At 45.7% G+C, this 10,751-nt stretch overlaps 1 protein-coding gene across 1 annotated transcript; it reads left to right on the forward strand.

Annotated features, from left to right (window-relative positions):
* Nucleotides 1-688: 688 nt before the first annotated feature.
* SET (SET nuclear proto-oncogene) lies at nucleotides 689-10,137 on the forward strand. Its single transcript, XM_052668673.1, has 8 exons — nucleotides 689-1,016; nucleotides 2,296-2,353; nucleotides 3,309-3,451; nucleotides 3,920-4,023; nucleotides 4,196-4,309; nucleotides 5,345-5,515; nucleotides 5,609-5,755; nucleotides 6,692-10,137. Exons 1-8 carry the CDS (start codon nucleotides 944-946, stop codon nucleotides 6,713-6,715), a joined length of 834 nt encoding a protein of 277 aa, XP_052524633.1. The 5' UTR covers nucleotides 689-943; the 3' UTR covers nucleotides 6,716-10,137.
* The last annotated feature ends 614 nt before the right edge of the window (nucleotides 10,138-10,751 follow it).

A 10,751-nucleotide genomic window follows, 5' to 3' on the forward strand; every position in this document is an offset into this window, starting at 1 on the left:
AGCCGCTCGGGGCGGCTGCGTGTTAGGATCATCGATCCCAAACCCTCACACAGACAAACTTCCCCCGCGGGACCTCTGCCAGCCCCTCGTGACGCCAGGATCGCTCCTCTACAGACGGCCCCTCGGCACAGGGCGGGGGAGGCGGTGAGGAGACGAGCGCGCTTCGAGCTCGGCGCTCACGCTGAAGGTGCGCGGCCACGTGCACTGGGTGACGGCAACGGCGGCGCGCACGCACGCGCATATCGCCCCCGGCCGCTCCTCACACGAACACCTGCGCGCGCCGCCGCCCTTCTCTCCCCCCACCTCCGCCTCCCTGCCTCCCTCCTTCTCTTCTCCCGCCTCTCGCGCCGTCCTCTGTGTCTCCGCGCCGAGCCCCGCCTCACCAGAGCGATCGGCGCGGCCAATGGGCGCCCAGCATGGAGTGGTCGGCGGGGGCGGGGCGCGGGAGGAGCCTCTCTGCGGCTGCGCGCGTGCCGCCCGCGGCGGGAGGCGGTCTCAGCGCTTGCGCGCGGCGGCGCGCTCGTCCTCTCCAGAGGAGCGGAGCGGCGCGCGCCTGCGCCCTTCGGCGCCCGCCGCCCAGCGCCCGGGAGGGGGGCTCGGTGCGCCTGCGCGTCGCGGCCTACGTCCCCCCCGTGCCCCGGAGGGGGGGGGTTGCTGCGCATGCGCTCTGCGCCGCCCGCCCCTCGCCAGCAGCAGCAGCAGGAGGAGGCGGAGGAGGAGGCGGCGGCGGCGATTCTGGCTGAGGGGAGCGCGAGGCAGTGCGAGCGCCGCTGCCGCCCCCTGTGATCCGGGAGCCCCAAGTCCGGGCGGAGGAGGCGGCGGAGGGCGGCAGAGCGGCGGCGGCGGCGGCAGCACAGCGGCAGCAGGAGGAGTCTGCGCGCGGCCCCCCCTCCCTCAGCCCCGCTACAGCCCCCTCCCTCCCTGCGCGCTCCGCACCGCCACCATGTCGGCGCCGGCGGCCAAAGTCAGTAAGAAGGAGCTCAACTCCAACCACGATGGGGCCGACGAGACCTCAGGTGAGGCCGCGCCGGAGGCGGGAAGGGAATGGCGGCGTCCGGCTCGCGCCGCGCCGCGCCGACCGCCATTTTCCCCGAGCGCACGGGCCGCGGCCGGGCCGGAGGCGGGAAGAGCGCGGGGCCGGCCGGGCGGATGTGCAGGCCCCGGCGGCGGCGGGAGGAGGCCATGTTAGCGCCCTTTTGTCTCCGCTCCCGGCCCGGCCTTCTTCCCCACGGGCGCGGGCGGGGCCGGGCGGGGGGCGCTGCGGCCTCGGCGGAGCGGCGGGACCCCCCCCGCTCTGCCGCTCTGCCCCCCCGCCCCCCCTCCCGGAGCGGCATCCGCGGAGCCTCATTGTGCTCCGCCGCCATGATGCTTGGCCGCCTCTCGCTCTCGGCGCCGCTCCGCCGCGTGGTGCCGCTCCGCCGCGCGGGGATGGAGCGCCGCCGCCGCCGCGGGGCCACGCGGTGCCCGACCGAGCGAACCGCCCGCGCCTCCCCACGTGCGATCGCGGCCGCTCCGCGCTTTCGAAAGGTCGCCGCCGTGCCGCGGGTTTCCTCCCGTTTGCCGCCGCCGGAGGAAGGGCGCAGCTCTCCTTCCTCCTTGCCCGCCGCACGCTGCGGTCGCACACGTGCTCCCCGCGGCGCGACCGGGCCCTTTCGGGGAGAGCTGAGCCGTGCGGGGAGCGCTGATCGCGCCGCGCCGGCCCCTTCCCGCTGCCGCTCATTCATCCCCGGGCGCGATGGGCGAACGGGCGGCCTTTAATCGAGAGCTTTGCCGGACGCGTCCGAGGGAACGTAGCGATAGGAAATATCCGACGAAGCGTGACCTCGGAGTTCTGTCCTTGTAACTGACCCATCCCGCGTGCTTTTTGGTTTTTAGAAGGCAGCGCGTTCTTGGTTGGGCTGTTCCCATTGATGTTCCTGTCTTTTCCGAATCGCTTAACGCGTGTTCTTTGAAATCTGTTGGTCTTAGGCTTGTAACTGCGTAGTGAAATTGTTAGTTATCTCTCCCGATTTGCTTACTGCCCACATTGATTTGTAAAACCACCTAGAGGAACTGTAGCTGTGATTTTTGGACGTAAACTTGTAAGCAGTCCCATTTCTGTGAACTTTTCAGCACTTCAGCCACACTTCGCCATAAAGTAGGTGAAACTTGAAGGGCTGGTAGTGCTGAAGGCACTAAATAGAAACGCCTGTATTTTTGCAGTAGGTCGCTGGGACAGGTCTTAGGAGAAAATGTCAAGTGATTTCTCAGGTTCAAGAATTGAGGGATTTTGATGCATTTTCATTTATTTTTCAGAAAAAGAGCAACAGGAAGCAATTGAACACATTGATGAAGTACAGAATGAAATAGACAGGTAAACATTACAAAGCTTTCGTTCTTCTTTAGCGGAAAGTAAGAGATTTCCAAAAATAAAAACGTCCATGATGTGCTTGGCAGTGGTTGTCAGGCCCTCCAGCTTCCCCCACGGGATGTGTTGTGTTCTGACCTGACCAGCTTTAAGAATTATTTGTGTGTGACCAAAATTTTGCATAAGTGCCTCCATTTCTTGGTTAACAGTTTTTAAACTGATAATACAGAACTTGAGTTTGTATTTTTAAATTCACTGTGATAGTTAAGAGCTTTATTACTTACTGATTTTCCATGCTGACGCGTGTGCTGTTTTGCGAAAGTATTCTCATGCTTTTGAGCAGAGAAGTTGAAAAGACAGCTTTATTGGAAATATTTTTATTATACATGTGTGTTTTTGTAGAGTAACAGGTAGAAAAGTTCACTGACAATTTAATTTCCCCAGATAGTGCGTGCTCTGTCTGTATTTGGGTCTCATCTGCATGCACATTACCCTGCTATGCATGCAGGTGAGAAGTGAGGCTCAAGTTGTGGTTTCAAGGCTCTGTCTTTTAGAAGGCCATTTAAGTGTTCTGTCTTAAGGCTTTATGGATGTGGGGTACAAAGTTGCTTTGCTGTAGTCATGCTTACCTGCCCCAAAATTATACAGGGTGGGTAATAGTGTTACACACTGCACATCAACAGGTGTCTTGCAAACAAAATGTGTAAGGTGTCGAATACTACTTTGCATTGCATCAATAAGGGTCTACCCCTCAGGTAATGCTGCAAAGCATAACATAGAGTGCTTCATTAAGATGTGTGTATTTGCTTCTGGTAGGGTGTCTCTTGCCAGTGGTTACGGCTTTGAGCCTCTGTTTTATGTTTGAGCTCCTGACTATTATAATTAAATCCATTCAGTTTGCAGCTAACTACTGATGGTACAGTTTTCTCTCGTGAGGTTAGCATGGCTCTTTCTATTACAGACTGAATGAACAAGCCAGTGAGGAAATTTTGAAAGTAGAACAGAAATACAACAAACTCCGCCAACCATTCTTCCAGAAGAGGTCAGAATTGATCGCCAAAATCCCAAATTTCTGGGTAACAACATTTGTCAACCACCCGCAAGGTATATTGCTAATAGCCCTCTGCTTCCGTACATTCAATGCTTCCTTGCTTATAATGTGAGGCTCTTGCTGTTCTGAGTGTTTTCTAGGAATATTACTAGGCATACACTTACACAGAAGCCTGCTTCGTGTGCAAACACTTCCTTTTGTCACAGGGTACATTTTATAAGCTTTTTGGCTCTTGTATTTGCTGACCAAAGGAACATCTTGATCACTAGGATTCCATGGCAATTTTCTTCCTGTATTTTAAATGACAAGTTTCACACTTTCCACAAATGATCAGCCCCTTGAAAGAAAATACAGCTGCTAGTACTCGGTTTTCTGGCTTCTGTCTTAAAAAAAATGGGCCACAAGAAGTTGGCTCAAATGTGTTGCTTTTCAGATCATATGCAGTGGAAATCTCCTGTATTTCTTGTCCATGACATAAGTTTAACAGCTTTGTTAACTTGGAATTCCTAATTCTTCTTCAGTATCTGCACTGCTGGGAGAAGAAGACGAAGAGGCACTGCATTATTTGACCAGAGTTGAGGTGACAGAATTTGAAGACATCAAATCAGGTTACAGAATAGATTTTGTAAGTACTTTGAATATTCCTTCACTTGTGACTTTGCTTTTTTGAGTGCAGTTGTGTATGGGCTTGTAGTTTGTAACTTAGTCTTTCCAGTTGTCTATTTAGTACCAGATTTGAGTTGGCACGTATACAATTACTTTCTGTGAGTTCTAACTTTTTGCTTTCAACTTTGCAGTATTTTGATGAGAATCCATACTTTGAAAATAAAGTTCTCTCCAAAGAGTTTCACCTGAATGAAAGCGGAGACCCATCTTCAAAATCAACTGAGATCAAATGGAAATCTGGAAAGGTGTGTCTCTGTGTATCTGGGAGAGGCAGTTGCTGCTGTATGTGATACCATCATTTTCATTTGTGTTCCTTTCTTTTTTTCATAGTTGCAGCTGTCTCTTCCCCTTTCCACCCCTTTCCCTCTTTTCTGTACGTGTAGTTCATGTTTTGCAACACTTACATGGAGATACATAATTTATTCTCAATTCTGTACAACAGCTCAACTTAGCTACTGTGCAGAAATCACAGTTCTAGTTTGAAGTAGCTGGTCTTTAAAATATACCACAAAATCGATGTGAATTTTAGTATCGTTCATTTAAATAGTATAAGCTTATAAATGTTATGATTCTGTTAAGAAAACAGACATTGGAAGTTTTGAGTTACCTTGTAACCCAAGACAGAATGGGTTAAATACAGGATGGTTGTGTTCTTCTCAAACTTGGGAAAGTTCTGGGCTGATGTGGTGGATGTGTTCTTGTGGCCGTACGTTGTAGCGCTGTGCGCGTGGTTATTTGCTTACCACAGAGAATGTTCTGAAGACTTCAAAGCAGAGCATGCTAAGATAAGAACACCTGGCAGGCTTAAATCTCACTATTAAGTTAAAGGCTAGACCTTAGAAGTGTGGAGACTGACCATTTTTAAACTGTGGATTTATGTGGTAAATGTAGCATTGAGCTACAGTCGCAGCAGCTCTAGAGCTGTATTAAGCTATTTTAAGTTTGGCATTTCAGTAAACACTTGTTTACTTCCGTGACAGGGAGGCATAAAGGAAGTGCAAGTTCTTGTGTATCCACAGTGTGTCAGTGGAAGTCATTAAAAGAAGTAGGCTTACTGCTGAGTGGTACCTTTTGCTATGAATCCTTAAGATTCCAAACATTTATTTTATGACTTTTCCCAGAAAGATGGAATAAAAGTCATGTTTTGGTTGTTTAGACAAGTGTGTTTCTAAATGGTGCTTGTGTTTTACTTTTTTTGGGGGGAGGGCGAGGGGTGGGAGGGGAACACACACAAAAAAGTGTAAAAATGTATTTAGAGAACTTCTTAATTTTGTTTTCAGGATCTGACAAAACGTTCAAGCCAGACACAGAACAAAGCCAGTAGGAAGAGGCAGCATGAAGAGCCAGAAAGTTTCTTTACCTGGTTCACTGACCACTCTGATGCAGGTGCTGACGAGCTAGGAGAGGTCATCAAGGATGACATCTGGCCAAATCCATTACAGTACTACTTGGTAAGAGGAGCGCCGTGCTGTTAGCCGTACCTGCAGAAGCGCTGCGCAGGTAAAAGTGAATTTGATCATTGTAGTTATTGTATGTTCTTTAAGGTTCCTGATATGGATGATGAAGAAGGGGAGGGAGAGGAAGACGATGATGATGATGAAGAGGAAGAAGGGTTGGAGGATATTGACGAAGAAGGAGATGAAGATGAGGGAGAAGAAGATGAAGATGATGATGAGGGAGAGGAAGGAGAGGTGAGCGCTCAACCTTTACCTGTTCCCTCTCTGATCTGTGGGAATCAAACCAGTTTAATGGAGGGACTTTGTGAGAATATTGAGCCATTGGTGTAAAGGTGGTTTTCTGTGCAGTCATTGTCAAAGTTTTAGAAGGAGAGAAGCAGAACTATTACTGCTTTAACTTACAGTATTTCAGTGTAGTGGTAAGTACATTTGTATCTGAGTGTGCAAATAACCTCGTTTGAGTGAACCTGCAAGGAAAGTGCTCCAGGTGAATTAGGATATTAGTATCTGCTCTAGCTTAATAAAGTCATTAATTAGCGAGCATTATAGCAAAACTTTACTTGTCAGTAGCTTTTGTTGATGCATCCAGTTCTGTGATTCTCCTGCCTGTTGGTTCATTTTGGCTTATTGGCATTCCAGCTAAGACTCTTTGCTGAGTTCAGGAATTAAGTTTTGCTTAGTATCGAGTGGGGCTCTGGAGACAGCACTCAGGGCTTCGGGAAGTTGAAACTGAGCATTTATTTCTGGTTACTGAGGCAGGAGGACTGCTGTGTGTGGTACCAGGCGCTGTGTGCTGAGTAATGGGCTGTAATTAGAATACCAGCCTCTGAAAGTTGAAGAAATTTGCTCTTCTGATTTGAAAGGGAAACACAAAAGAAAAAGAATGAATTCACTTTCTAAATGATGAATGTTAGTGATTCTAAGTCACGGTAACTCTTTCAGAACTGTTTTTTCAATGGGACGTACAGTACTGACTGGCTTCTTTGTGCTGCATAACTCATGATAAGTGTCACTATTAGTGAAGAAGGACAGATGATCACACAGTGCTATGAGTAATACTGTAGGACTGTAGTCTCTAGGGTAGCAAAACATTCTAGTTACTGCATTTGAAAGTTCGTGCTATCTGGCGTTTAGTGATTAGACTTTTAATTGTTGTTTATCTTTCAACAGGAGGATGAAGGAGAAGATGACTAATTGAACACTGATGGATTCCAAATTCCCTTTTTACCTTTTTAATTTTTCTCCAGTCCCTGGGAGCAAGTTGCTGTCTTTTTTTTCTTGTGCTCAGTCTCCTTGTTCTCTTGAGGTCTCTTTTTCTCTCCTCTACACCATGGTTCACAATTTAATTTGGGGAAAATACCTTGAGCAGAAGGCAGTGGAAAAGAATCTACCGGTTTCTGTTTCAAGTTCATTTTTATCCCTTTCTGTCTCAAAACAAAAACTGTTTATGGAATCAACACACCATATTCTGTGGGAAAAAAGAAAACCTTCTGCTCCCTTCACTCTGCTGGAAGCTGAAGAGTGCTAGGCCCCTGTGTAGTAGTGCATAGAATCTAGCTTTTTTCCTTCTTTCTCTGTATATTGGGCTCAGAGATTACACTGTGTCTCTATGTGAATATGGACAGTTAGCATTTACCAACATGTATCTGTCTACTTTCTCTTGTTTAAAAAAAAAAGAAAAAGCTAAAAAAAAAAAAAATGGGGTTATAGAAGGTCAGCCTGGGGTGGGTTTCAGATGTGTGGGTGGGGTAAGTGGGCATTTTGACAACATGGCTTCTTCTCCTTTGGCATGTTTAATTGTGATGTTTAACAAACATCCTTGCAGTTTAAGATGACACTTTTAAAATAAAATCTTCTCCTAATGATGACTTTGAGCCCTGCCACTTGATGGAGAATCAGCAGAACCTGTAGGATCTTATTTGGAATTGACATTCTCTATTGTAATTTTGTTCTTGTTTATTTTTAAATTCTTTTTTTTTTTTTTTTTTTTTTTTGTTTCACTGGAAAGGAAAGAAAGATGCTCAGTTTTAAACGTTAAAGTGTACAAGTTGCTTTGTTACAATAAAACTAAATGTGTACACAAAGGGACTGGTTGGTCTTCACTGAAAGAAACAGTTGTAATATTCTGTTTTGGATTTGCACATAGCTTCTTGGCATTTTTGGGGGCGTTTGGTCAGTATTTATGTAGTGCAATGCAACCTTGTGGTTCTGTGGACTGGTAATCGGTTCATTTAGGTTCCATTATGGCAGTACTTGGGAAGTGCTTCGTCTGGAGGTACTGCTGTGTGCTCCACTTCTTGAATGATGTGACAGTCGTGAGACGAGGCTGTAGTGCATATGCCTGGTATGAAGATAAAGCTTTTATTCAAGTTCTGCAAAAAGAAAAGCCACTTGTCTCAGCTGTTTTAGTACCAATTTGGAGTACTGTACCTCAAGGAAATCAGTTTGCGTGAGAAGATCATGCAAACTCCGAATAAAAAGATGGCATGGGCTCTAGTAAGACTATCTGTGGTTCTAGAATTCTGTTCAGGTGAAAATAAATATTCAGTGCAAGCAAACTTTTTGGGTTATTTCAATTAGCAAGATTCTTGGAAGCTTTTGTATAAAGAAGCTGCCACTTACTGCTTTCTCTCCTTGGTAGCAGTGTGTAAATATGCTTTAGATAGACTTCTTTTTTCCTCCCCCCGCGTTAAGAGACTGTTTGAATAGCTTGTAATGATTTCACATAGAGATTGTTGGTATTTCACCAAGTGTAATGAAAGTTGTTTTAACATGCTGTGCTTTTGAAATATTTAAAAGATTGTATTAGCTAATCTCAAATTCAAACAGCTAGTTCTCTTTGGATGTGTAGAGAAGACTGTCTTCTGGGAAGACTTGCTCTTATTCTCCGATTCCTTTTCCTCACAGAATTTGCTGTAATCAAATTCTGCTTTTTTTTTTTTTTTTCTTTTTTAATGCTTAAGAATACACGTAGCAGAGCAAGATTAATCTCTACTTGAGACATGCCCAAATAACATAGGAAAGGGGAGAGTGTTGTGTAAGCATTGGATCCATCTCGGATTCAGCCTGGTTACCTGAGATGGTACAACATCCATCTGCGTGCAATCAGTGTGAAATAAGGCCATTTACTTTATTCCATCTCAACTAGAGCTTCTGCTCAGGACTTTCTGCTTGCAAAGCGAATGAAAATATTAACTGTAATTTTTTTGTTGTGTTTTTGGTTTTGGTTTTTTTGCCATCTAGAGAGAGAACAAATGAAAGTTAAGAAGCCTATAACTTCTTTGTTTGCTTCCTTTTTCTGCTATAAGGTAGAAGTCCACTACCTGTTGTGGTAGCAGGTTGATGTGCTATTGTTACTTGCCCTGATGCCTCACAAATGTTAATTTTTATGTAATCCTAATCGATTGTAGGTCTTTATGGATAATAATCCAGCTAGTCTTAATGCTTTGTGGGGAAAAAAAAAATCCCAACCTGTGCCATTGTTGCTAATATGTCTGTTATGATCAGAAAACCTATAAAAACTGTTTTGAAAGTAATCAAAGCTTCGGGTTCTGTAAAGTCAAAATGCCATGAGCAGGAAATGGAAAGCACGGATATTGAAATGCTTCGTTGGAGGCTTCCTTGTCCATTTACACAGGGATGGTGTGGATTTTACAGGATAACAAAACATTCTTGCTGCTGTACTGATGATACTGAATTTCCTGTGAAACAGAAGGTTTACTACTGGCAACAGCTAACGAGTAAACTAATGTGCTAAAAAACATATTTAAATGTAATCTTAAATAGTTTTTCTACCAATAGAAATGAATAGGAATTAACACATTTCTCAGCACCAACAGTGAGGAAATATTGGAGGTGGGCATCATGCGCTCTGGCTGTTCACGCAATGTGTAATTTGACTGAATATAAGTATTGGGTGCCCATTTTTACTTGACTTAATCTGTGTTTGCATTCAAAAAGGCATTTAGAGGTAATGTCCACCTTGGATAAGAATGGGAGATTAATTTCTATTAAACATCTATCTCTATCTCTTGTTAACTCTCCAATGCTGCTTAAGCTCCTCACATGCAGTTGATCCTACTGAGTGAAACTTGTCACAGATGGAAGCTGAATTTAGGCTTTATGGCTTGAATTTCCAGGGTTAAAATATGGAATTGGTGACAATTTAAAGTTACTGTACTTAAATGACTTAAACGACTTGAAGGTTATTTTAAGTTTGAAATTTAATTGCTATAAAATTGAATCCTTTGTCTGTAATTTCTAGTGCCAAAAGAAAGCAAATACATCCGTGTGTGTAAATAGGTTTTTTAACATGTATGCTTATTCAGTTGTCAATACAGGTTTTGTCCCTGTAAACAAGCATTATCTGAATCGATTTCTCAGTCATTCATGCCATTTGTTTGAATCTGTAAGCTTCTCTTTGTACCACTTCAAAAGGTGCATAATGGTAGCACTTTGTTTATCTGATACTGTTCCTGAATTTTGAAGCCATGTCTTTTTTTCTTTTTCTTTTTTTTTTTTTTCTCTCCCAAACAGAAAACCTGAAATCACTTCTGATGTACCTTCAAGCTATCCTTCTATTGGAAGGAATTAAAGTACCTTTAACTGTAACTTGATGTTACCATTTCTAAGAGTCTTTTTCAAAACAATCAGCTATTAGTCCCAAACTGCGTTGTTGGGTGGAGGTTTTTTGCTCTTCTTTATGGACTGCAGGTGCCTAGTATGGCAAAGCTGAGGTCACAAGTGACACTGGAACACGAAGCTTGCTTCTGCAGGGGAGCAGATCTTTGCTTAATCTCTTGCACTCCTTTTCCCAGATTAAAATGGAGTTTCCTAAGGCTTTTCTCTTGATCCCACATCTCTGAGTGAACGTGCTCTATAGTGGAGGGAGTCCTGTAAGACCTAAAACCCAGTGCCTGCAAAGTAGCATCGCTTTGTGCAGCAATGACCTTGCTGCTACTCAGAGGATTTCTGCAGTGCCCGAGGGCTGGAGCAGCACCTCTGTGTGCTGCCGCTGCTCCCCATGTGCTGCTGGCCAGCAGGACTGCTCTGTGGTTGAGCCTGGGAGCATCACTGGCAGCTGTAGGAGGCTGTTCTGTGCCCCTGTGCTGGTGGCAGGCCGGTGCCCACTCAATGCCTCCTCCCAGCAGGACATTGGAAGGGCTGGATGGGCACTTTGTGCTTTCAGCAGTGACATTTTCCAGGGGACAGAGAGGTGAACAGAAGGGAT

Source organism: Tympanuchus pallidicinctus, unplaced genomic scaffold (assembly GCF_026119805.1).
Source record: "Tympanuchus pallidicinctus isolate F22 unplaced genomic scaffold, pur_lepc_1.0 scaffold8, whole genome shotgun sequence".
Lineage (NCBI taxonomy): Eukaryota > Metazoa > Chordata > Aves > Galliformes > Phasianidae > Tympanuchus > Tympanuchus pallidicinctus.

What these genes read in the sequence shown, in the direction of transcription:
- SET (XM_052668673.1), top strand. Translation starts at nt 944, where the DNA reads ATGTCGGCGCCGGCGGCCAAAGTCAGTAAGAAGGAGCTCAACTCCAAC. An exon ending in GTACAGAATGAAATAGACAG is followed by an intron (nt 2,354 to 3,308) that starts GTAAACATTACA and finishes TTTCTATTACAG; the next exon opens with ACTGAATGAACAAGCCAGTG. An exon ending in CAGGTTACAGAATAGATTTT is followed by an intron (nt 4,024 to 4,195) that starts GTAAGTACTTTG and finishes TCAACTTTGCAG; the next exon opens with TATTTTGATGAGAATCCATA.